Here is a 26737-nt window from a genome sequence, read left to right on the forward strand (position 1 = left end):
GATATTCTACATTATTGCTTAAAGGTAGACCAAATAGGAGGCAGAATAAAAATGTGGGAGCAGAGGGACAATATTAAAAGAAATTTGAGTATTTATGAGGGAGAGAGAAAGCCTGTTTCAAAACCAGCTTCGCACTCGCACTGGCTAGCGGACACTGGACAGAAATAGGCAGTGTTTAGAACCAGAGGGCTTTTCATTCAGTTGGGAAACAAAAATGATACCATTACCTTTAATACTACTTCAGTAACCAACTACAGCCACGTTTATGTATCTAGCAGCAGCAAGTTCTTCAAGAGGAATACAAAGCCAACTGAACAGTGAAACCTGACGAAACAGGTTATTAGTGTTCCATTGCTCTGGGAGCCCATGAGACTGCAGCAGAGAAACTAAACACAAGGGTGATAGAGACGATTTGTCTAGTGGCCACAAGCACAGTCACAGGCTGCAGTTGCAGGAGCTCTCAGTACAGCTATACCACCTTCATTAGATGCCAAAAGTGTTTTATTGCTCTGTCATGTGACAGAGTCAAACACTTGCAGATGGCAAGGGAAAAAATAGTTCAAAGATAGGAAGGCATTTGTCTATGTAAGTTGGATCTGTTTTTACAGAAGGAATCCCTGACTACTCTCCAAGCCTGCTGTGGAAGTAAACAACGATTTCATAATACAAAAATGAAGAGGGTCAAGGAAGAATGAACTCAGTGAGATTAAGAGCCAAACAACATCTGCAACTAAGTACAAAGTACGAAGTACATTCAGTCCAGTGCCCTGCAGAGTACTAGACTCAAGTACAAACCTCAGTCACCTGGCAGGACAGTACTGTCTTGGCAGTCTTGGGTACTGCTGAAATAACTTAAGAAATACTTCACGTTCTAGCTGGCAGTAGCAGTGTAGCCCACTAAAGCTTGCAACTTAGGAGATACTCTGTTTTACTTCAGTGCTAACATAATAATGAAGACCAATACTTTAACTGCTTGATTTATTTTTTTTTATTCCACATTTAAGACTTACAATTGTTTCTTAAAGAGCATTCATACCTGTACACCTCTAAGAGGTCACAGAGAAGATTGTTTCAATCATACATACAAAATTACTTATGTTTACAAATTTTTGGCAATCATAGTAACCCGTTTTTTCCTATTGCCATTGCCCCAATCATTGAAAAAGACAGTGTACAATAATTTACATTTGAAGTATTTCAAAGTGCTTGACAGTGATTTTCCAAGAATAATATTTACAAGTGGCCTATACACATATGTACAGGTGTTACAAGTTGTGGCTGGAATATGGCTTTCTATGGAAAGTGCTTTATATTTGGTCAGTGGTGTTACTGACTGACCAATCCAAGGGTTACTGATAAAACAGTAACCACTAAAAGCTGAATTGTTGTGGACAGGTATTTACAGAGTTTGCTGTTAAGACGTATAAAATAGCTATTTACATAAGTGTCCCATACATACAGAAATTATCTTCTTTCTTCCAAGAATGGAGGAAGTCTTTCAGCCACAAACCTGGTTACTATCCCCAAAGAGTGTAAAACACAAGTAAATCGGAAGTGATTGCTGATCCACTGCTCACGCCATATCATCATCTGTGCTTACAACAGATATCTGTACAAAATAAGTACAGGTTAGCTACAGTTGTACTAATAAAAGATACAAACCAATGCATATCATCACTACACAGCAGTTTGAAACAGGGTCTAGTTCTGCAGGCTAGTGACCACATTCAGCACTGATTAGTCCATCCCAGGTAAAGGACAGTAGTTGCCTACTACAACTTTAACCGTGATTAAAAAGACAAATCCTGAGCTGATTCAGCCCAGTGGTTTGGCTGTAACCAGCAGCTTTCGAGAGCAGAGACCTCCCCTAAACTCGGGTCAGGTATCATTTGGCAGTCTTTATGCCTACTCTGAGGATTAACCTGGAGCCTCAGACATGTCAATAGGTTTACTTACTGCAGGGTAGGTGTGTCCCACTGAACCACTGTGTCTTCCAATATCAATTGTGAGGTCTTCTTCTGTAGTTTTCAGGTAGACAGGATTATCAAAATTCATGCTCTTCATGTTCTTGTGCTGCCAGTTACGCCACATGAAGTAGCCAGCCACTGCAGCCATCACCAGCAATACTTTAGGGAGAGAAACAGATTGCAAGTATGCAGTAGGGTCAAGTCAAGCTTCTAAGAATGGCTCGTCCCACCACAAAGGGTCCTAAAGGCTGCTGAATGCTGTACTCACAGACAGGAAGAACAGTCCAAGCCACTGATGCTCCTCCAGCTGCAGCAACTTCAGGTGTCGTACCACTCATGTTGAATGCTGCATGAGAATTTGAAGTAGTGAGCTTGCTGACTGGCAGACTTTGTCCGATGCAAGCACTTCCCAAGCCCAGAAGCTACTAACATATATTAGCTTCTCAGTAACACACTGCAAGAACAGCCTAACAGGCTCCATTCTATATTAGCAAAAAGCTTTTTTTATTGCTTGTCTGCTCTAACCACTTGCGGGATTTCATGGAACCTACAGGTTCCACACTGTCATAAGTGAACTAATTCTGTTTCTTCTATGCTCCAGCTGTTGTGCTACACACATGACCTGGCCTGTGTTCTCTACTTGGCATGCAAAGGAGAAAACTTCAAGTAGGCTAGTGGGTCAGTTTGCATTTAATTTCTCTAATGTTTAGCAGTCTGAGTTATTGGGACCAGTACCTCCAGGAACTAGTCCAACAGTTGGAGATTTTTCTGTTGTGCTGGTATCTTTAGCCTCAGTGTAAGCCACAGTTGTTCCAGTACCTGAAACTAATTATAGATCAAGAACCCAGTTAATCCTGAAGTTCTGCAATGGCTTAGCTATGAGAGCCATGGTAGTGAATGTTTAGCAATGGCAGAATGATCATGCAGCTTGTTAGCTTTATTGCAAACACTGACATTAGTTATTTCACTAGCACACCCTCAGTTGAAGGCTTTTGATCAAAAATGATTCCATAAACAAGGCTAGACAGTTAATCAGGCATGAATTACAGGTGTTCAGAGTCATGACAACAGTAAGCCAGCCCGTCTCTCACTTCAGATTTTCCGAATGGGGTTCTAGTTCCAGAAGTTTACTGGTTAGGTAGTCTTCGATACCTATAGCAGCTCTTTAGAGCAGCCAACTGAGGACAGCATACTTGCATTCAGTGCTCTGAGGCAGTCAGAATCAACATGCAATATACTAAGTGGCACCTTGGAGTTTCTAGTTCCACTCTGCTGGACAAACAAGCCTGCCCTATAGTCAGTACTCAGGGTAATAGCAGTAGCATGTTTGTTTGAACCACGAAAGGAAGTCCAAACAAAACTTTCTTGGCCAGCAAGATTAGCCTGTCAGCTTTTCAACACTGTATTTACACACTGTAAAGCTGTGTTAGTTTACACCCTTTGTTTTATAAGAAAGGGGCTTGGTATGTTTTGTACATGTGTTTGCCGTCTGCAGAAAGCCATGGAGGTATAAGGTCCTGTTGCAAATGACGATGACGCAGAAGCCAAGCATGGAATTTGAACAGCACCTGCAGACTTTGAGGGCCAGCTTAGTGCATGCTAGAAGACCACTCCCTCCAAGATTAATTAAGTTAGATTAACTCATGCAAAGCTGTCAGCCTATACTGCCATATTTGCCTACAACACGTTCAGCATCCCTACTCCTTCCCCATCCACCCTGGAAAATATTTCAGTGATGTTACCATACCTGCACATCTCAGACCATCCTCCTGCAAGAAGTATCCAATAGGACATGCACAGGTGTACTTTGGAGAGTGTTCATTTATCTGAGGAGCAGGCAGGCACAGGTAGCTACAACCTCCATTTGCCATGTTCTCTTCACACCAGTTCCTGCCTGTTTGCACAGCAATTGACAGGAGTGAGCTCTCATATTCCAGGTGTATAGCATAATTGCTCACTTGATAGCTGCTCTAGTAGAGTTACTTGTCTCTGCAGGTTATAGGTTTGTACCGGCTCTGCCTAAGAGAGCAATTGCAACTAGACCTTCCGTCAACCCCAGTGGGGATGTCTATGTTAGAAGCTCCAAGCACTCCAAGTAGAAGTGAAGCAGACAGCTATACAGGGGATGGATACTGTTTGCCACCACCCAAACACGGCAGGCTTCTTACAAGTATATGCTAACATGACTATAAACTATTAGAACTACCTGAAGGCTGAACGAGTTCGTGATACACAATGATGTCCTGTGCATCATTGAGGTTGTTCACTAGGGTAACCAATTCAGATCCAGTAAATTTGTTGGCACCATAGACTGCCTCATTCTCTCCATCAATCCAGTACACACGGTCCTAGAAGACAGAGTCATTGCATTCCATTACCTCCATGCTGCTATCAGCACCATAGTTGCTAGCCATGTACTAGCAATAGTCTTCAACAATTACTACAGGAAGTAATTCTTACCTCAAATATTGTTAGAGCAAGAGGGTGAGGTAGGAACATATGAGACTTCAGCACAATTCTACGGTCCTGACCATTCAAGTCCACACTTGATAGCATATGTAGTTTAGAATCAAGCCAGTACAGACGGCTTTTCACAAGATCTAGGAGGAAGAAACCAAATGCATTTACTGTCTATACAGAGAAAACCTCCAAAGCCTCCTGCAAAAGTTGAAACACCCACAGATTCGAGAATAATTGCCGTGCTGCCCTAGTTTCTTACCATACTGGGATACAGAAGGCTGCTGCAGTGCTGCCTAAGTGGCCTGTGCCTCAAGTATAACACAGAGCAGTGCAAGCAAAAGTTACCACTTCAGTATCTGAGAAGCGCTATCGGTGCCTGTTGCAGTGTCTCCAGGCACACACGAACCTCCCATTCTCAGAAGCTGAAAATAGTTCTCTGAAGGATGACCTTGGCTTTTGTAGCAAACAAGTTGCTAAAGCTCTAGAATACCTCTGGCACAGAGACAAGTTCAACATACCTAGAGCAATTCCATTAGGCCATTGGATTTCTGTTGTCACAAGCTGCTGTCTGTCAAATCCATTCATTCCTGCTTTTTCAATTTTTGCTGGCTCACCCCAGTCTGACCAGTACATAAAGCTGTGAAGCAGAATTTATGTTGTGTGATGCACTATAGTACTGTGTAGTATCACTCTTAATTATGACCAATAACTAACAAAGGCTACCTAAGTCAGTTATCAGGACACACGAGTAGGTGGTAGGTCTGCTCTTTTAAGAGAACCAGGACAAATACTCACCCAGAGAGAGGATCTACAGCAAGAGAAGCTGGCTCTCTCAACTCAGAGAGAAACAAAACCTTTCTTTTTGTGCCATCTAGGCTAGCCACTGAAATAGTCTTTGCAGTTGAGTCAGACCAGTAGATGTTCTTATAAACCCAGTCAACAGCAATTCCTGCAGGGCTGTGTACGTTGTCCAGGATTCTGATGTGTCTTCCAACTTTATCACGGGTATCAATAGAGGCACTGGAAGACAAGAATTACTTGTTTTCAACCCCTTCCTCCAGGTACTACCACTTGGCATGCCTCAGCAAATACTGCACACAGATCTCAGGCAGACAATGTAGAAGATGCACTTGTGACTTTCCAGAGTGCCTTTTGTGACACTGTAGGAGCAGTTACTAGGAAGTGCAATAGGCGCACACATTGCTAGTTGTGGGAACTTGCATCTACCATACTTTGTCTTTAGGACATCAGAAATCTAGTTCTCATCACCACAGCCTAGAGAAGTATTTTGAGTAAAATGTGGGATGGTTTAGGGGAGGACACTAAGGTTCAGCAGCTGAGTCCATTTACCTGAAGATTGCTTTTTGGCTGAAGTCAGCCCAGTAAAGCTTTTGCTCAGCAATATCAGCATCTAGAGCTACAGTGTTTCTCAGCTGCTCTACCAGCTGAATGTATTCTTTCCTCTCAAGGCCAATCTTCCTGATATCCCGGCGGTTGGTGAAAATTAGACATGGTTCTTTCCCTGTGAAAAGAGTGTAAGTGTTACCTCTACTTCTAGGCATGCAGCCACACACAGTTCTTTTGTGAAAAGTTTTAAAAAAGTCATCATATTTAGTATTTGCCATTCCACACTTGCTAGTGGCTGCTGACAAGAGGTCTTGGCTGCACCATACCTGACTCTTTTCTCCCCCCACAACTTGATGGGGAGGGTTCTCCTGCGCAGGGAGCAGACACAAGCAAGTTTAATGTCAGGCAGCTGCAAGTACTTGCATCATACAAAGTGGTAGGAGTGTTCAGGTCTGTACAAGTCATATTGTTAACAGCACAACAACTAGTGTCAAAACCACAACAGCATAAACAGTACATCACTTGCTATCTCATTTTGAAGTGGGAATATAGAAGTCTTACGTCAATACTCACCCACTGCCTTACACACCCCAGTAGCAAGATCCATCTGATAGCCACGGCTACATTCACATTTGTAGCCCCCTTTTAGGTTGATACAGATTTGACTACAGATACCAGGGTTCTGGCATTCATCAATATCTGTAAAGACAACAGTTAAATTTGTTCTCATTTCCAGTACCATCAGCAGGGTCCATGTCAACGTACTTAATACTTGCCTCCACAGGTTCTTCTGTCTATAAGCTCAAACCCAGCTGGACAGTCACATTCGTAGCCAATAACGAGATCTCTGCAGATATGAGAGCATCCACCATTGTTCACCAGACATTCATTTATGTCTACAAGAGAAGAATTGGCCAATTCTGAGACAGCAAACATATTTAGTCTTGAAGTCTTTGTCACAGAGTGCGTTACCAGATTCCCATCCATTTTCTAGTGACACCTGCAATATCTGATTAACCACTCTGGCACTTCAAGTCACATGCAAGAGACCCTCCTCAAATTCAAGTTTGCTCAGCTGCTGTACGTTTCAGAGTTTCTAGTGCCTTCAAGTGCCTTCTGGCCATGAAGTCACCCCAACAGCCAGTTTGGCTAGGATGAAACTAGCCTATTGACTTGGTTGTTCTTGCTTGGTTGTTTGCCACCAAGGAAGTACAGAGGGACATTCCAGACTGACATCTGACAACTCAGATGCTGTATCCAAGTACATCTAGTGGTCAGCACTGCTTAAAAGAGTTTGTTCACTTACTACACTCCTTGAGGGGCTCATCACTCCAGTCCTTGCAGTCTCTCTGCTGGTTACACACTTTACTGACATCTATACATTCTCCACTTCTGCACTTGAATTTGCCAGGTCCAGAGCACTGAATAACTGAGACAATGAAAATTGTGAGGGCAACTACCAGCTTCAACAGATATTCTGTAAAGACACTATTTTTGCTTAGTTCCACACTTACCATTGTTACAACTTGCTTCATCAGTGCCATCCAGACAGTCTCTCACACCATTGCACTGCCTACTCCCATGGATGCAGTTCCCATCTTCACACCTGAACTGGTCTGGTCTGCAGGTCCGAGAAGCTGAGGACACAGCCATTACAGACTTAAACTTCTGAGGTCTGCTGAAGGAAAGAAAATAAAACAGGAGCCAACCAGCACCACCTAGAGAAGCACCAAGTTAACTTACGGCAGTTGATTTCATCACTTCCATCCTTGCAGTCAGGGTCTCCATCACAGCGCCACTTTTTGTGGATACATTCACCTGAGCCACATTGCACCTCACTAGCAGAGCACTTCACAGGAGGTGCAGGCTGGCGGCCACACTGCTCGAGAGATTCATCCGAGTGGTCAGAGCAGTCCGCATCATCATCACACACCCAGCTGACAGGGATGCAAGTGGAGCTCTTGCACTGGAACTCATGAACTCCACAGGTAGGAGGTGCACACTCCAGCTCATCACTGCCATCGCTGCAGTCATCTTGACCATTGCAGACAAAGCTCTTCGAAATGCACTGCCCACTGCTGCATGTGAACTCTGCTGGACTACAGGTCACATTGCCTGGAGTAACAGGAATAAGAAAGATTAGCAGATTATCACAAGAAGGCAGACTTCCACATGAAGGTGTTTTGCTTTGCAGGTTCTTCATCAGCTGTTAGCTGACAGAAGATCAGCATCCTCAGTAAGGCTCTAGGAGAACCTAACTGACCACCTACAGGACACTTGGGCCCCACGCAGCCTGTCCTGCTTGTCTTTGGATGTTATGAGTGAAAGTCATCAGTTTTGAGCTACTGAGTGAAGATAACCTTCTTCTGAAGCAGTTATGCTGTTCTGCTTCAGTGTGAGCCTTTCAGAAAACAGGCTCAAACCCTGTGAACCAGAGACAGAAGGTAAGAGAATCGCTAACTCTAAAGTACAGACTAAGATTAAGTTAGCCAGATGGTCAGCATGCACTGTAGTTTGAAATTGAAGTGTTTTGTGCTGGTCCCCAGGACAGCAGTGGCCCATTTTCCTGGACCACTGGGGATAACAGATTAACACTTTGCACCAGTTGATCCTGGGGTATTAAACACACCCACACAATTTACACCAGTACAAATTATGCTGGTTTAATAGCAGTGTAGCTAGCAGCTCAGTATGTCTAGGCTGATAGTTTTTATCAGCTTCATTAGAAATGCTGTCTGTAGATTTACTTGTCAGATTGAGGCATTTAATTGCTGAGTAAGGCAGCAATGCCACAGACACATAGCAGAAGTCTGGAGATCTATGTCTCATTAGCCCATCCAGGTAAGGTGGCTCTAATAGAAACCAGCCCTGTGGTTTTGGTTACAGCAAATTTGTCTCAGGACACCTCAGACGACTCCTAGGCAAGTTCATTAGAACAAGCCAGGAGTGCTGCACTCTAACACTGGCAGTGGCAGCTTCACTTGTGTACAGGCCTGAAGTTGCCCCCAACACCTGAAGCCTAGCTTCCCTAGACTGTGCTTTCAGACAAGTGCACAGAATACTCCAGGGCTATAGAGATCAGCTGTGCCCTTGGCTACAAGTCACTACTACATTTTTAGGAGACCATTTGTTAATATAAGTAGCAACTAGAATTACCTGTTGAGAAACAAGTTCTGATTGTTTGCCTGACACATGACTAAGACTATGGCTATTGCCAAAATTAGGTAGAGTCCAAAGATAGATGTTGAATAGCTTCTATTGCTGTTGTTCTTAACTTAGCAGGATAGAGGAGTGTTAGAACAAGTCTGCTTTGTTAAGCGGGCTGCAATACACAATCAGTGTAGGTTTAAGGAGGTATCAATACTATGAGAAATTTATCTTCCCAAGTATACTGCTCAGCTAGCTCCTTTCCAAACAAGTCAATTTCAAATATAGTTATGCAGCCACTGTTTCTTCCCTTACCACAATTCTCTTCATCTTCTCCACTGTCACAGTCTTTTTCACCATCACATTTCCAGGACACCGGGATACACTGGGTTGACTGAGGACCACAGCTGATTTCATTTACCCGGCATGTTCTCATATCTATTGAAAAAAGTTTAAGTTCAATTTAAGAGTTCTGAAATTTAAGAGCTACTGCTCTTGGGTTTTAGCAGTTGTCCTGAAAGTTGAGACTAAAAGGCTTCAAGTCTGGACAAAGTTGCAGTGAATTAGATGCCAGCATCCATCTAAGTTGATGGCTCCGTCACGGAAGAGGTTACACTAGTTTGTAGCATTCAGTAAAACAAGTGCTTCCAGCTCCTAATAGATTAGTATTTTAAAAGAGTATCTTTGTAGTGGTAGTTTTGTGATTGTACATCAGTTACACTGTAGAAACTTGAGCTATAACATGTAGTAGTATGCAGGAGGAATGCCAAAGTGCAGCAGGACTTGGGACTGAAGCGTTCCTCAGTGTGGATCCTATTGATACAGAGAAATGAAGCTTCATGGATCTATACTCCTTGATTAGTTACCGCATTTAAGACCGGAGTTGCTAATTGCAAGACCTCACAGTCAAGCCTCTGCACTTCTGCTTCCCACCCCCCAACGTAGTCATTCAGTTACTACACTAGCTCTGGTTATCTTGCAATGCAGTTGTCTTTGAAGACAGCAATCACTTGGTGAACAAGCCACAGTAAAGCTCAGGCCTGCTGTGTTGTGCTTGCTGCTTCTGACTGTCAGCAAAACTTTGTACTTGCTATTTGTTACAAGTGCAGAGTCCCCACTCAGTTCTGCAACTTTTAAAGTAGTAAAAAGCCTTGTCAAGACCCCGATGTAGCCAAGGCCAAGCTAGCACTTAGGAAGGTGCTCTCCAAGACAAGTTCATCCTTCCTTTAGGAGGAGAGCTGGGTTGCAAGCAGGCAAGAAGTCAAAACTCTACTCCCTGCAGGCCTGCCTGCACCAACAAGCCAGGCTCACTTACGGCACAGTTCAGCACTCTCGTCAGACCCATCCTCACAGTCCGGATCTCCATCACACTGCCACCTGTTAGGCACACACTGACCACTGATGCATACAAAATCAGATTCAGCACACGTCTTCTTCACTGCAAGGGAGAAGGACAGACACTTGTTTAGAGATCAGAGCTTAGCTTGTTTGTTACAGCTAGAGATAAGCTGCCTTGCCCGAGGAAAGTGATGCAATATGCTTAATTCTTGGATGTCTGGTGTCATCCTCCACCAGTCTAATGACAGCACTGTTTAACACTTCCTAGAGAGTTACACTGTGCACAGAGAAACATTCATCTTCCTGTAAGCAGGCACTGAAGGACTGCTGTTGTTAAGGGAGACTATGCTGCTAGAATAGCTGCTGCTTTGAACACACTTGAATTAAAGTAAGGCCTATTGATATTAATATTCAGATTTCGAACTCTGAGTTTATTATCAAGGCATCTGATTTGTTGTTACAGAAGCATGGTACTAGGTAACCTGAAGGTAACAGTTTAGGTCTGCTTGAGCAGACTGGCAGTTCAGCCACACTAGTGTTGGACATCAAGTCCATTTTGCCTTGTCTCTAAGTACATCTAGTCATCCATCTTGGCCTCTGCTTAAAGCAAGAGCTGGCAGGCAAAGCTAGACTTAGTGTTTATAGGAGACTCAGCAGAATCACTTTCACATACAAAACAGGGCATTTAGCCACGGAATAGCCAACAGCTAAGTGCTAATAGCAAACAGTTTCTATGTCTTCAAGCAACAACTGAGACCAGAGTTGCAGAGTTGTCTGTTCCTGACAGTTGCCACCCTCACAAATAAGGAGTTTTGGTCACGAGATTCTCAGTCACCAATTCTAGGAGACTTTCTCAGCACTCAGGAAAATTCAGCTGCCTCAGATGGATACAAGGCATCAAGACAGTCCCCCAGTTGTTCTAGGGAATCTGTCCTCTACTCTGTATTCTGATTGTCAGAAGTGCTGGACAGGATAAGCATCTCTCCAGCTATCCACTATTAAGCCCCCATTACCAACTAGCAAGTACTACTACAGAGGTATTATTTTGATTACTTACCACAAGCACTCTCATCACTGCCATCTGAGCAGTCTTCATCACCATCACATTTCCAGAGTAAAGGAATACAGCGTCCATTACTACATGGGAATTGGGATTCCTCACATTTTGCTCTTGCACCTTGAATAAAAAAAGGAACCTAAGCCCTGGTTCTGTTTAGCAATACTTACTTGCTTTTACTCACTGCTGATCGAGAACCTATCCAGCTTAATAAACAGTGTAACATTACAATGAAACCAGATCTGAGCTCCAAATCTTTGTAGTCACCTTATTCAACCAGGAAAGTAGAGCCAGAAGCTTTCCTTCACAGTAAAAGTGCAAAGCTTAAGCACCATGGCAGTTCACCTGCCAGACAACAGTAAGCCAGCCTCAGTGTCCTTACCGAGTTTTCTTATTCAAGGCAGGGTCAAGTCTGCAAGGCAGAAGGATGCATGCACTCAATGACTTCTGCTGCCTAGCACTGTGTTCTCAAAACTTCAAACTTTAAGCAAACTGGGTTTAAACTTCACTAATGTCAAGCTGGATTAGCATTTTGGTACTCTGCTGCTAAAATATTACAGCAGAATCCCCAAGACATCTGTAAAGATAGCTTAGATATCTGCTCTGTAGCTGGACAAGAAGTTTTCATGACTCAAATGACTCCTCAAACAAGCACACCCAGAGACATTCCTCAGTATACACGAAGAAGTGTGATTACTTGTCTGGAACTCGCTTATTAAAGCTAGATCAAGTGTGATGCTAAAAGGGCAAGATCATTTATCAGTTCCTTCTGGAATCAAGTCTGTTGTCTAACAACTGATAACAGCCTTGATTTTTTTAGCACACTTGAGTAAGGCTCTGCTTTCTGCATGGTGCTTAGAGTTACAGTGCATTTTTGCAGAGTATCTTCAGCTCTAAAACTGTATGACCCCATCCCTCAAGGGAATCTACTTTGTCTTGAAGCAGTGTTATAACGGTCACTAAAAGCATCATCCTGCTTCTTCAGCAGCTAAGCCAGAGCTGTTCCATGTAATGCATGCAGGCAAGTGTGTAAGCTCATGCATTAGTATTGGTGGCACATGTCTATGGCATGATGCAAGACTCCTGCTCCTCCTTGGTTTATTGCATCATTTAGTGGAGGTGCTTTGTCTTGGCATTCCAGGGCTCACAAAGGGCAGCAAATTTTAGTAGAGCATTACCTGTTATTTTATATCTTCTGTATACACCATGTAAAATGCAAGACAGTTTCCAAGTGGAAGGAAGCTGTTCAGGCATTTCACATTGTATCAGCTAGCCATCAGGCACTGCACAATGGCAAACCCTGGTCAGAGCATAAGCAAGGACAACATGGGCAATTTTACCTGCTGAGTGTCTCAAGTAAATTCATGCTAGAAGTAAGAGGTTTGAAACAGCAGCTTATTGAGCTCTGCTAATGTTTTAGCAGTCTTACTGGTAGAGTAAAACACTAACTACCTTGTCAGACAGAGTAAAGCCATAACAACTTGTTGCAAAGGAACTGTGTTCAAAGAGTGCCAAAAAACTGAACATCAGCTCTTGTGCTCTCTATTTCCATCCTTCCTTTCTTTTCAGGATGGGTGTTACACCATCATGCACTTTCTAATAGTATAGTTTTGTAAAGCTGCTACTAATACTTGGTCAAGAGCTGTCAGACAAGTAGCTTGCCTTGTGCTAGATGGCACAGCCCAGCCAGCTTAGAGAGGGCGCAGAAGCCACAGCTATCAGGTTGCTCTAAGCCTGACAGCACCTTGCCATCCAGTAACCTCCAACAGAGGTAGCCTTCTGCTTGCACACCCTGGTCACCCACTTTTCCAGTTTTTAGCGTACTACCACCCAAATTATGCAACAACTGCCTCCTGTTAGTTTTGAGATATTCTCATCCGGGCTTTCAGAGTGGGAACAGTCCACCTTTCCCAAAATAGCATACTAGAGATATTATACTAGGCCTGCCACTCAGTAGATTCCAAAATAACCCCACAGTCATCAGCTACTCTATTTCAAGAGAGAATAACCAGAAAAGGCTTGCTACGACTGCCTAGTACATTGTGACTTACAAACATAACATCACTTTGACTAAATGCTACAGGGAAAGCTACACCCAAGGCTAAACAAAACAGTAACTGAGCTTGGAGTAACAGCTATAACTTCACAGTTTCAACTCTTGGAACAAGCCATTCCAAGAAGGTATCATCGCTTCTGCAGCCGATATCAAGTGAAATGTCAGAGCAACTACTTTTGTTAGCCCACAAACAAGTAAAGAACTGACAGCACCTAACACTCATGCAGGTGCTCCAAGGTAAGGTCATCATCTGTTGCTACTTCTGAAGATGTCTGTCAAAAACTAAAGGTCACTTGGAGTGAGGTCCAGTTAAGATAAAGGTTAGTTCAAGCTGGTAACTAACTGCGGCCCCCTGTCTTACACCATGCACAGTTCTGCAATGCCAGGTAACCATTTAGTCATGACACTACTGATCTAATCCACTGCTATTTGAAACACAGTCATACCTCAGCTGCGGCTTTGTTCACTAGACACAGTGATTTTTAGATCAGCACCAGTTAGCCACTAATTCAAAGCTTCTCTTCATGTACTACTCATACTCCAGAAGTACCTTCACGCCTTTTCTCCTCCTTGAGATAAGGCTTAGGCATCACATGTAGAGAACCTGTAACTTCACAGCCTGTGATTGCTAACACAACCTTGTTTTACTGTTCCCCAAGTAAACGCTCGCTAGGAGTTGGCTCATGAGCCAGTGTGTGCAGTTACAACAACTGCCCAAGTTAAACTAGCTTTCTCCATACCTCTGCTGTCACTGTTTGTCTCAGTCCCTTAAACAAGTTGTCAGATTACTTGCCTGGGCAGCCTCAAGCATGTGACACTTGTGTGCTGTCATCTGACACCAAGTCCCAGAAAAGCTTGCAACAGTGATTGGGAAACCTCGCCAGAGCTCATACAGGAACTAGCCTAGACTCCCCCCAGACCCTGGCAATTGCAACTGCTGGTAGGAGAGTGCTGGTGGGGCCACTAACTCAAACTGCGGGAAGAATCACACTAACTCGGTGGAGTAGAGTTGGCCTCCACTGCACATCTCCTGTTACGATTCCTGACTACGTTGCACAAGCAGCCTCAGTGCCAGCCAGCTTGGCCCTTCGTGCTACAGCTGTTCAGTCATGTCTGTTGTAGACCAGACGTGTGAGCAGCCTACCTGCCTGGGAGCTGCGGACTGACTCGGCAGACACGTCCCATCTTCCTCCTTGCAGGAGGACTGCGTGCGGCAGCCCCCGGCTGAGCTCCACCTGACAGACCGGGTGTCTGAGCACGGTTAGGACTACACGGCCCGACTACCTTTAAGCGCAATTCACCCACACACAGCTGAGGTGTGACACGGGGGCCTACTTCAGGGCACTGGTCAGGAGATTCAGAGCCACGCAACAACGCAGACATCAACCGCCCATCTCCCACCCACAAGAGCAGCCCGGACCCCGGTTCCTGAGGGAAGAGCGGAGCCGGTCAGTGCATCGCTACCTCCGCTCAAGAGGAAAATATTTTTCGCGGACCATCCTCCCCCGGCTTAACGCGCGGGTCCCTCCGCCACGGGGGCGGCCGGCCCGGAGCCGGCCAGGCGCAGCGCTGCCGGCGGGAGCCCGGCCCGCAGGGAGGGTGCCGGCGCCGGCAGGGCTCGGCCTTGCCGCCAGGTGGAGATCCCTCATGGCGCTCACCGCCGGCCTGGAACCGCGGCCGCCGCAGCGCCGCTGGATGCCACAAAGACAAAGTTGCGCGGCAGTTTGACAGCGCCCTCAACGCCGCAGGCTTTCCCGGGGCTCCCCTTCCTCCCTCCGCCACACAGCCCCGGTCCTCCCCGACACCCCCCGGCACCAGGCATCGCGCCGCACACCCAGCCCTCCCGCGGCGCCCGGAGCGGGCCGGGCTCAGGCCCACCCTCACCGGCCCTGCGCGCCGCAAAAGGGGCGGCGGGGCAGACCCCGGCGGCGGCGTCCACCGGGAGCCCGCCGCGCTCCCCCTGAGACAACAAAAATAAGAAAAAAGGAAAGGGTGGCGGGAGAAGGACTCATTGCGGGGGGCGACGGCGGGAGCAGCCCCGGCGGTGCGCGTCCCAGCCCCCACCCCCCAGCCCCGCACTCACCGTCGGCGGCGGCGAGCAGGCAGCTGAGGGCGACCAGCAGGCACAGCCACCAGCAGCACGGCACCGCCCGCCGACCCGCACCGCGCCCGCCGCCGCCGCCGCTCGGGTCTCCGCGCTGCCGGTCCGACCGCATCGCCGCGCCGGATGGAGGGAGGGATGGAGGGAGGGGGAGAAGGGAGGGAGGGAGGCCGGGCGCACAGGCAGGCGCCGCGGTCGGAGCGGCGAGCAGGCAGCCGGAGACGCGCACGGGGGGGGAGGGCGTCCCCGCGGCGCTCTTATACCGGGCGCCCGGCCGCCCCGCGCGGCCGCTGGTGACTCACGGCGCCGCGCCGGGCCCCGGTTGGCTCTCCGGCGCCGCCCGCCCCCGCTTCCTCCTCCGCCGCACCTGCGGCCGCCGCGGCGCGACCGCACACCGGCTCGGCTCGGCGCGGTGCGGTGAGTGGGGCTGCGGCGGGGCGACGCGACGCGGTGCCGCGGGCAGAGCTTCCCCCCCCCTTCCCTCCCCCCCTTCCCGGCCTTCCTTCCGCGGGGCGGCGCGGCCCCGCCGCCAGCGCCCGCAACCGTGCCGGCAGTGCGGGGCAGCCCCGGCGTGGGGGGGTGGGGGGGGTTCAGCGACCGTGCCGAATTCGGCGGTTCTGTTCCCGGTTCCGAAATCCGCCGTCGCGGGAGGGCGTGTTTCTCCCGGTTGGGGGGTGTGTGTGTGTGTGTGTGTGTCCCACTCTCCCCACGCGCACGTGCTCGCGTGCCTGTGGGTCGTGTTCCCCCCCCCCCCCCCCCCCCCGTGGCAGAACCGACCACGACCAGGCGCAGCTCTTGAGGAGGAGAATCACTGCTGCGTTCTCAGGTCGGGGGTCGTGGTTAATTACTAATTGCACAAAACGGTACGCCAAAAGTCGTGTCACTGCAAGCTTAGCCTTTCAATTTTAAGGGGGAGAACCGGCAGCTTTATTCCATGAACGTCCGGTGATGTCTTGGTGAAATAAAGAAAACAACAGAAGCGTTGGCGAAATGCAAATTTGGTGTTGCTCGCGGCGCTCTGACAATTTGTAGTTGAGGTTTAGCGATCCTCTGCTGTTTTTCGTTCGTTTTCATAGACTTGGTGTTTTATGGTAGCGTCGTGTGCTGTGCTGTTAATATTGTAGTGGAGACATAAACCTTAGCAAGCTGCTCCATCCAAGAATGATGAGAAAGCCGATTGCAGTTTCTTTCCTTAGGAATGAAGTCTTGAGTTATTAGCCTGGTATTTTAAGCCTTTTTCCGTAATGCGGATGATTCCTCCAATGAAGCAAGTATCTTTGAGACTCTGTATTTCCTAAATGCCATGTTTCTTTATATGTTGTTTTCAGGGTGAAGTCCTTTCTAAATCGCATCCAGTCGCATCATGACGCCACCAAAGATGCATCATACTCCTGCATGAATAACCTCGGAGCGGATTATCTCTTGCAGTTTGTGTAACGAACGAGTGTCCAGGTCATCTGAATGGGCAAGCAGCTGATGTACCAGAGACTTGTTGAAGAAGCCTAAGAGTTGATTTTTGTGTAGCTGAAATACATCTGGGAATGATATTTCTGGTATGTGTGTAAGTGTGAGGAGGGCAGTTCCTAGTATTTGCCTCCCTACAGCCCCTCTACCTCAGGGGCAACGGGAGGAAGACTCTGCTTTCCCAGCCTGCCTGGTATGTGGCGTTAGATGCTACAGCATTGTTCTTGCAAACATATGCTGCTTCAAGAAAGAAAAAAATCTTTTGTGTGCAAGGGCGTTGGCTGGGGTCCTCAGGAAAACGGCTTAGTGTAAGTGGTACACTGAAAACATCATTCTCCCTGCAGACCCTCAGCATGACATACTGCCTTCAGTCGGGTGCTCGCTGTTGCACGGTCTGCTGTGCTTTGGGCTGAACAGCGTTTTCACAAATGTCCTGTTATCATTACAGAAATATTTTATAAATCCTATGCTGACTGCAGCAATATCCAAGAAGACTCCAGTCATGCAGAAATACAGGGCTGGACACAACTTATTATATGCTAGTCTTCCTTGTTAGTCTATGGAAGATACAGATTTACTGGAGGGAGGAAAAGCAGTCTTTGTCCCCTGCGTTATCGCTGGTTCATGAGCACCTGTACCTGGCTTTGTGATGGAGAAGGAGCTTTCTGCCTTGTACGTACCTAGCTCTTTGCACACCTGAGGGTTTGGACTCCAAAGCAGAACTTGCTGTAAAATAATTTTTGGTGTTTCAACAAAGTTAAAATGCAGGAGTAAATAAGTGCATGAGTATGATCATCTGCAGGCGCTGGTGGAATCTCCAGAAAAGAATCTAGGGCAGAAAAGGTCTTCTACTTTCTTAGCACCATCCTTACAGGAACTCTATTTAAGAAAAGGGCAAGTAGCCGGCCAGCCCCTACGAGGAGATCTGTGAGGTCCATGGGAGCCAGGAGCTGCCTGCACTGAGGTTTCGTGTCTTTGCAGCAGCTGTAGTCTTGCAAAGGGTTGCTTGGTGTGGGAATGGGAAGGTGTCTGGGGAGGATCTGCAGTGTGTGCAATGAATTGTGTCACTTGGTTCATACACACAAGGTGACCAGCCAGAATTGATCCATACAGGGGAACTGGAATAGAATTGTGAGTTTTTGTTGGAAATATGCACACTCAGGAGAACAGCAGTCCCACTATGCTAGCGATGACGTAGGAGCAAAGCACCCAGGAGGGTCTAAGGTTTAGGAAGAGTGCTGAATTTTGTAGGGAATGTGAGATGGCTTTTCTAACTCTTAAGTCCTTTGGTCATCAGTCTGGGAAAGGCATTAACATTTGCTTTGCTTCCGTGTATGATCCTCAGTCTCCTTTGGCTTTTGCCATGTCTGTTTGAGTTGAACTTCAGCTGTTGGGATGTCAGGAAGCTGCAGACAGAAAGTGGATGAGAAAGTGTGCAACCTCAGGGAATGCAGAGATGGGGTGTGAAGGAAAAGCTGGCATTGCCACCTGATTAAGCAAGTTCCCGTAGTCACGAACATCTCAAGGGGTGCTCCACTCCTCTGCTGCTCTCAGAACTGGTCTAGATCCATCTTCGGTTATTATTTGCATTAATATATATTTGTAGTAATGTTATTAAATATGTACTATAAATATGTATGATGTGCAAAGTACAGGGCTAATGTTTCCAAAACCTCTTGGGGATTATGCAGGAGTAGTTTCTAACTAACCAGACCAGCTGAGACACCAGAGAAGAGCATTCCTACACCATGCTTACAACAGTGACTTCTGCTATTGCACTGAGCAGACCCTCAAATTCAGTGCAGTTTCACTGGATATAAAGGTTTGTTGCGTATGTCTCGTTTGTGATAATAGGACATGCCATCTCTGTGGGGATATTCTACAGAACAGCCTGTTTGTGTGTACACAAAGGGCTGTGAAATGTCAAGTGGTATATGGTATTAAATATTATGCATAATGGTTTCATTACTGCTAATTGTTTTTAGAGAAGTGTGCAAGTCTCCATCATATTTTCTGACCCATAACTGGTGAATATTCTTGAACGTCTAGTGATGTTCCCGTGAAAAAAGGTGGATAAGATTGCCAAGAAGCTAAGTGAACCAGTTAGGCATTGCCTTTGCCTTACAAAATGACCCAAGTAACGTGAAATGGCATCGTATTAGCTTTCCTTTCGGGAATTGTGGGGGATATTTGGGCAAACATCTTTCCAAAATCAATTCACCTGATAACGCATTTGGACTTATAATAGGTTTGGATCCTTTGGGATAATGAATTTACCCTGTTGGTTGTAGAGTGTAAAGTCAACTTAGAAGAGAAAATAAAGAACAGAAAAGACCTTCTGGAGTACAGGTAATATGAAATCAGTGTGTTTTGTGTTCCTTTCTCTTTTTGCCGTAACAACCCTATGGCCTGCATTTCTAAAGGAGTTCCTGGAGCACTGGGATTACTCATTCACCTTCAGGTCTTAAATCGATGGGCCTTCTGCCTCCAGCTCCTCTGGTTAAGGACATGAAGTGAGGACATGTCTACTGTATGCAACCTAATCTAATCAAGAAAAGGAAAACCTCATGGGTAGAAAAAGCAGCAGCTGCATATCATGGGATAGCATCCTGCCTTAGGATCATTTGCGAAAATATTTTCTTCATTGTGTGCTGTCATCAAAGACATTAACTGCTCATAAGATTATTGCATGCTTGAACTGGGAGTAGTCACAGAAGGTGTGTTCATGGCTGTATTTTGGAAGTGCAGAGCCGTGATCTGTGTTCCTGACTTCATATGAGTTGTGCAGAGCATGAGAGAAACAGAATATATCCTTTGGGAATAATTTCAAATAGGTATATGCATGAATCCTTCTGATCCATGTGATTGTGTGGCTGTATCTAAGGGACAAATTGGCCTTTTTTTTTTGCAAGGCTTCTCTGCAAACTGTGAAGGTTTATACTGTTGTTAAAAGTGCTGCTCGCATGCATGTTCAGCGTTTTGTCTGCAGCTTTAGGGAAAAAAAGGAGAACAACCAACCAGCCAACCAACTTTGCACTAATAAAGCAGCTTTCCTGTGTTGTTCTTGGGATACTTAGCAAATAGCAAATTAAGACTCAAAAAAAAATGTCCCGCTTACCTTTCCCATCATCATCATCTGAGTCATAAAAATGAGGCAGAGAAAACTGGTGTCTCGCTGGTAATTTTAATACAAATTTTTACGATTTTTTTTATCATTAGTGGAACAAGAAACAAGCATAGTTCATCTCTGAAGGAGGTTAGAAAATACTTGTCTGTTTCATATGTATCCTTCACAATGGAAAAGACATTGGACACAATTCTTGACCTGCCAACATCAATTGAAGATTGCCACTGCTTTCTCTGAGGACAGAATTTCCTCTTCTATGCTACAAATTAGGCAATTTTCTTTGTATAGTTACTTACTAATTATTTCCCCTGTTTGTGAGGATCTAGCATGTGTGATATGAGCACTAATGCATTTTATTCAGTGTTATAGTATTGGAAGACACCGCAGTAGTTAAAGTCATGTTAGGATAGAAACTGGAAGTATTTAATTTGTTTTCAAAACCCAAATCCGTGTTTGATTGGTGGGTATTGTGCTGTGCATGCAGTGCATAAACTTGGAAATGAGAGAGTTGTAAGTGATGCATTGGAACCAAAACTTCCACTATGCTGTTTTTTTCAGTAATACATGATAAAACTTTAGTTGTGGAAAAGCAGCTTCCGTTTCTGTCAGATGTAGGACAGAATGGACAGATTGTGGCTTCAAAATACAGCCTTGCCCATTCTGCAACTGTGTGGCTACTTCCACTCTTTTATGTTTATCTTTAGAAATGAGATACTCTTTAGAATATCATACCCATGTGACATCAATTCTATATGCTTAGTAATCAACCAAATATAAATTGATCTTGCTGATAGTGCAAGGTTTATTTTCAGTATACATAGACTAGAGAGTATATTCTGGTGAGTTGTTCCTGTGAGACTTACATCTGTTAATACAAACATTTATTAAAATTCCTCCAGAAGTACAGGTTTGTAAAGTTTTCCAGTGTAAAAAGAGCAGTTTGAAGTTTGTTTGCTTTTTTTTTAATTTACAGTCATTATTAGCAGAGTACATATTCACCTCCGTGGAAGTACACATGCATATTGGGAAATCTGACATTTGTGTTCCAAAAACTCTCTATATTAAGTGGAGGAGGATATTAATATTTGTGTTCTTCTTGGCAAAGGATGAAAAATGGTGGTGTGTGTTAAAAATAAGGAATATGGTTAATTGAACAGGTTAAAACTTCGGATTGTGATGTTGTGCTGTGCCTGTAGAGCACAGGAAATAGGATGTGGAACAAAACGAAATGTTACTGGAAAGCTTGGAGTAGGCCATTATACTCTTGCATCCTAGTGGAGGTTTTAATCACATATTGAAAGGATGAGGGTGTCAGTGCAGATGCGTGTAAATAAGAAAATCTGAGCAGATGATCTGAAACATCATGGGAATATTCAGATTTGGAGGATAATAATGGAAACAGAATACACTGTATGAGCCCGAGTACAGAAATTTCTGAATATGTTCTTGATTTGCAAGAAAGGTAACAAGCGTGGCAGAAAAGCGTAGCTCTGTAGAAGGGTAAGCAGTAGAGAATCGTGCTGGGGGAGTTCTCCCTGTTCTGAGCAGAGAGGCTGTGGCACTTGGTGGCCAAAAAAAGACTAAGGACATGGTGAGAGAGCTGCCCTGGGCGCATCGGTTATTCGAAGTAACAGTGGGTTGTGTTTTCCGTGTCCCATGGTTGCTGCAAAAACGCTCTGTTGTCACACTCTGCATGGCCTACTCATGTTTTCAATGCAAATCTCATTTTTCATCCTTAAGGGTGTTGTAAACTCTTGCCATTTTCATTAACTAGCCCTTCCTCTTTCCCATATGTTTGAGTTCCACAGTCTTTTTCTGGATACTGAAGCTTGGGAGGAGGTGGAATATTTGACAGGCAAATGGTCAAGCTCTGCTCTGGTGCAGGTGGTGTTTTGCAAGAAGTGGTAGATTTACAAACTGAGGAAGTGCAGTATAACAGCACTTCCTCTGTATTTTAAATCACATTGAAATTGATCAGTACTGATGTCTTTGCATTTATATGCAAGATAATATTGTTCTGCATGCTGAAATTTTGTTAGATTTTGCTTACAAGGAAATTGTTTCTGTGAAATGAAATGACGCCATGAAATACAGTTTCTGTATCTATTTCAAGAATATAATATAAATGTGTCTGTCTATAGCAATACATAGACTAACATTCATTCTGCTGATTGCTGATTAGGCCTGGGCTACCTTAGGACATACCTGGAAAGGATAGATATAAATATGTTTTATTCTTGCAAGGTCAGTTATTTGCTTGTTACAACTGTTTTCAAAAAGAAAAATATCTTCTTATAGTAATGAGCGGAAGACTGGAAGGGAAGGCTAAGTCTAGTCTAGTCTCGTGCTGTGGAAAGCTATGTTGTAAGTAAACCATAAGTTGATTATGCATCATTTTGCAACCCTTTAAAGGGTGATTTGTTTGTGGAGGTTTTCTTGATTTTTTTTTTTTTTTCTATATTTTTTTTGCAAAGACATCTGCTGCAAACCTTATCAAGAGTACCCTGGTGTCTTGTTCCTGGGATACCTAGTTATCTTCTAACTTGCACACATAATTTATTTCTGCTGATTTTGTTTCTATTTCTTCTGACACTGACATTCACTTTCAGTGACTGTGCCTGACATTCTTCCCTGTCTTCTCTTAAACCCCTTTTTTCCAAGCTAAACTAGCCAAACTCTTTTGGGCACTTCGCTGGTGATAGACCATCCCTGTAAACATTGTGCTTGGGATCATCAGCACCTCTTCCAGCATGAATCCACCTTTTCTGGGCTTGACTGAACAGAAAGGTAAGTGGTTCTCCAGGGTGGAAAGAGCTCCACAGGAGGTCTTATCTCAGCCTCCTATGCTGATGTTAAGCTGACATTAGTACTTTCCTTGCTAGAAATGGACAAGCTCAGGATGTGGGCCCATGTGAACCTCAGCAGGTTCAACAAGGCCAAGGGCAGGGTCCTGCACTGGGGTCGGGACAAATCCCAGTATCAGTACAAGCTGTGGGGTGAAAGGATTGAGAGCAGCCCTGCGGAGAAGAACTTGTGGGTACTGATGGATGAAAAGCTGGACATAAGCTGACAGTGTACACTCACAGCCCAGAAAGCCAACCGTATCCTGGGCTGCAATCGAAAGCAGCATGGCCAGCCGGTCAAGGGAGGGGATTCTGCCCCTCTACTCTGCTCTCATGAGACCCCACCAGGAGTGCTGCGTCCAGCTCTGGAGCCCTCAGCACAGGAAAGATATGGACCTGTTGGAGCAGTCCAGAGGAGGGCCACAAAAATGATACAAGGGCTGGAGCACCTCTCCTGCGAGGAAAGGCTGAGAAGAGTTGAGGTTGCTCATCCTGGAGAAGAGAAGGCTCCGGGGAGACCTTATTGCAGCCTTGCAGTTCTTAAAGGGGGCTTATAAGCAAGGTGGAGACAAACTTTTTAGCTGCGCCTGTTGCAGTAGGACAAGGGGTAGTGGTTTTAAACTGAAAGAGGGTAGGTTTAGATTAGATATAAGGAAGACGTTTTCTACAGTGAGAGTGGTGAAACACTGGACTAGGTGGCCCCGAGAGGTGGTAGATGCCTCATCCCTGGGAACATTTGGGGTCAGGTTGGACGGGGCTCTGAGCAACCTCACCTAGTGGTAGATGTCCCTGCTTATTGCAGGGGATTGGATCAGATGACCTTTAAATGTCCTTTCCAACCCAAACTATTCTATGATTCTATGAAATACCTTGAATGAGACCCTGTGTGCCCTTTTTACAGCTACATCAGATGGTGTTCTGATCTCTCTTGTAAGTATCCACCTACCCTAAGTATTTGACTTGAGGTGCAAGATTACCTGTATGATCAAAGGGGACAGATGGACGTTTCTGCATGGCCATTCACAGACATTTAGGCAATTTCAATTGCTTAGTTCAATATGTTAGTTGTCTATTAAGTGTGCTGTCCAACTTCATGTCTTTAATTTTGTTATTCCCTTCCTAATTTCTGTGGATAGATTCTTGGTGATGTTAAATAAGATTGGTGGTGATATTGAAGAAGATTGGTCCCATGGCTGATCATAGATGAACTCTCTTAATAACCTCCTTTATCCTAATGTTTTCTGTTCAGCATTGCTCCTCATGTTTGCTTTAAGGTATCTATTACCTGTCTGGCAAGTCTTGCACAAATTGCCAGCATTTGCTGCTTAACTAATACTTTTCAGTGCTGGACTCAGTCAGATACTTTACTGAGTTCCATGTGGACTTGGTCTAGACAGTTTGTCAAAAAACTCAGATGACTTAGGGAATGAAGGACTCAAGTTAGCTGGGCACAATGTAATTCTGGTAAATCCACATTGTGTTTTCTTCCATTTCGCAAGCACATTGAAGTTTATCGTGTCTTCTCTTCTGTAGTTGTCCTAGAACTTTGTACATTATTGAAGACAGACTAGAGGTCTGACTGGCTGAGGAGTTTCAGAAACTTCTCCCCTTTTCTTCCTTAGATATAAACAATGTTCATTCTGTTCTCCTGTAGTATGTGTCCTAGGATAGAGACTGTCTACTCCACTGCAAGATCTTTGGAGTTTCACTGCTATTTCATTTTGATAATTCCTGTTCTGTACCCTTTTATCCTTTAACTATCCTACACTTGACTGTGTAGTCATTGTTTCTGTTGAAAAGTGAATCAAGTATTAATTTAGTTATGGATTTATACTTAGAGAATCTTTAATTTTAGTATCATATGCAATATGTATGCAAGGCACTTTCTGTTTTCTTTATTAATACCTTTGATGAGCATTTGAAGGAATTTGAAACTCTTAAACTCTCTAGTTCTCTGAATTTTTAAAAAATGTGATCTTTTACAATAGAGAACTTAATTCTGTGTACCATTTCATTAGATTTAAAGTGAGTCAGCCCGTGATCGTTCGGATGAGGTCTTACCAGATCTGATGTGGAAAACTGTGAGAAAAAAACTTAAAACTCAACCCCAGCAGAATGGGTTTGTTGGCTACTTGGTGAAGATACACCCATCACTCATGTCTAGAAGTAGCCAGAATTGACAGCTATTGGTAGTATTTGTTCTCTGTGTATGGGAAGTTCAGGTCTTCCCTAGTAATACACTGTCCTGACATATCTTTCTTCCTTGTAACACTGTAGAGCTGTGCCTGTCTGTCACCATATCTGGTGGCCCATAGCAGACTCCAACTCTATCCAGTTAGAGCCCTCCGTTTCCAGGCTGATTTTGATCTCTTTTTTTTCCTGAAGTCTGTCACGTTATTAATATGCAAAACGACTGCGCTATCATAACCATTATTTCATTTTACCTGAATGCTTTAAAAAATGGGCACGTACCCTCTCAAAACTGTTTTTTTCTCATGATTGCTGTTAAATCATGTCTCTGTTATTCCTTTGAGATCCATTTTATCATGATCTCTGTAGTTAGTATTAGTCATTTCTGCGCCAGTACAGCATGTCATCTCCTGATAAAAGAAGATAGATCTTATTTGGATATAATGAGTGATTCCTTAGGCTTTTCAGCTGCAGCTACCTTGTCTGTTTTTTCTTAAGAATATTGCTGTGAAGATAGTGAACAGCAGCTCAGGAGATCTAGGTTCAATTTATGGCTTGACTCTCGAACTTTTTTCAAATGTTCATGTGCAGCTCAGTTTTTCTATGCCTGTTTGCCTAGTAAAATACAGATAAAAATGTTGCCATGTGTCAGAAGGCATTTCTAGGGGGTATACCAATTAATGATTGACAAGTGCTTAAGTAATTTCATCATAAATATCATGGAAATAGAGACAGTATATGGCCTGCAATACATCATGCGAGTGACTGGATGGTTGAATCTTTGGAATAGCAGTTAATAGACTGACAGATTTTTTAAAAAATGAAAATATTGGAAAATTTTTAAACACACCAACAATTTTGTACCATAAACTCTTATCCACACATTTCCTAATACTTATCATTATTGTTTGTGTCCAGTTCCGGGCTCCCTAGTTCAAGAAAGATGAGGAACTACTGGAGAGAGTCCAGAGGAGGGCTACAAACATGATCAGGGGACTGGAGCATCTCTCCTACAAGGAAAGGCTGAGGGAGCTGGGCTTGTTTAGCCTGAGGAAGAGAAGGCTGAGAGGGGATGTTATAAATACTTATAAATGTCTTAAGGGTGGGTGTCAGGAGGATGGGGCCAGACTCTTTTCAGCGGTTCCCAGTGACAGGACACAGGGCAACGGGCACAAACTGAAGCAGAGGAAGTTCTGTCTGTACATGAGGAAGAACTTCTTCCCTCTGAGGGTGACGGAGCCCTGGAACAGGATGCCCAGGGAGGCTGTGGAGTCTCCTCCAGAGATATTCAAGACCCGCCTGGACAAGGTCCTGTGCAGCCTGCTGTAGGTGACCCTGCTTCGGCAGGGGGGTTGGAACAGATGCTCTCCAGAGGTCCTTTCCAGCCCCTACCATTCTGTGATTCTGTGTGATTCTATGATTATTGTTGGAGCTTTTGGCCTTTTTTTCAGGGAAATATGCTGTATTCTTTAAATTTTAAATTTGTATTGATTTATGTAAAAAGGAATCACTATCACCTAGAGTAAAGGTTTTGTTAATAGTTTCTAATATGAGATCCTGCTTTCAGACTGATGCTCTCATTGTTTATTAATATAAAAAGGATTGCTTGCTCTTGTGTTTCTTAGTGTGTGTTTGAAGAA

At 44.7% G+C, this 26737-nt stretch overlaps 1 protein-coding gene and 1 long non-coding RNA gene across 9 annotated transcripts in view; one reads left to right on the top strand and one right to left on the bottom strand.

Annotated features, from left to right (window-relative positions):
• Positions 1-964: 964 nt before the first annotated feature.
• Positions 965-15657, bottom strand: VLDLR (very low density lipoprotein receptor). Of its 2 annotated transcripts, XM_075446908.1 has the most exons (19): positions 15456-15657; positions 11317-11436; positions 10237-10359; positions 9237-9359; positions 7518-7889; positions 7289-7411; positions 7081-7203; positions 6551-6670; positions 6348-6473; positions 5778-5949; positions 5223-5447; positions 4946-5064; positions 4428-4567; positions 4174-4315; positions 3715-3861; positions 2703-2792; positions 2236-2313; positions 1957-2126; positions 965-1609 (listed from the first exon to the last, which is right to left on the bottom strand). In XM_075446908.1, exons 1-19 carry the CDS (start codon positions 15586-15588, stop codon positions 1574-1576), a joined length of 2682 nt encoding a protein of 893 aa, XP_075303023.1. In that variant the 5' UTR covers positions 15589-15657; the 3' UTR covers positions 965-1573. The 2 variants fall into 2 exon arrangements, with proteins under 2 accessions (XP_075303023.1, XP_075303024.1); XM_075446909.1 differs by lacking the exon at positions 2703-2792.
• A 150-nt stretch (positions 15658-15807) lies between these two features.
• LOC142365742 (uncharacterized) overlaps positions 15808-26737 on the top strand; it is a 44449-nt gene continuing 33519 nt past the window's right edge. For 5 of the 7 annotated variants that reach the window (XR_012766603.1, XR_012766598.1, XR_012766604.1 and 2 more), the window contains exons 1-4: positions 15808-15890; positions 16802-17026; positions 19186-19286; positions 22726-22851. This is a non-coding gene — a long non-coding RNA (uncharacterized LOC142365742). The remainder of the gene's footprint in view (positions 15891-16801; positions 17027-19185; positions 19287-22725; positions 22852-26737) is intronic. The other 2 variants (XR_012766602.1, XR_012766599.1) reach the window with 2 other exon arrangements.

The sequence above is a fragment of the Opisthocomus hoazin genome, chromosome Z (genome assembly GCF_030867145.1).
Source record: "Opisthocomus hoazin isolate bOpiHoa1 chromosome Z, bOpiHoa1.hap1, whole genome shotgun sequence".
Lineage (NCBI taxonomy): Eukaryota > Metazoa > Chordata > Aves > Opisthocomiformes > Opisthocomidae > Opisthocomus > Opisthocomus hoazin.

Excerpts from the sequence above, each read along its gene's own strand:
- VLDLR (XM_075446908.1), bottom strand. The coding sequence starts at position 15,588 with ATGCGGTCGGACCGGCAGCGCGGAGACCCGAGCGGCGGCGGCGGCGGG. Across the intron at positions 7,890-9,236 it reads AGAAGATGAAGAGAATTGTG|GCAATGTGACCTGTAGTCCA; the intron begins GTAAGGGAAGAA and ends CTGTTACTCCAG. Across the intron at positions 3,862-4,173 it reads CGAACTCGTTCAGCCTTCAG|GCAGGAACTGGTGTGAAGAG; the intron begins GTAGTTCTAATA and ends CTGTGCAAACAG.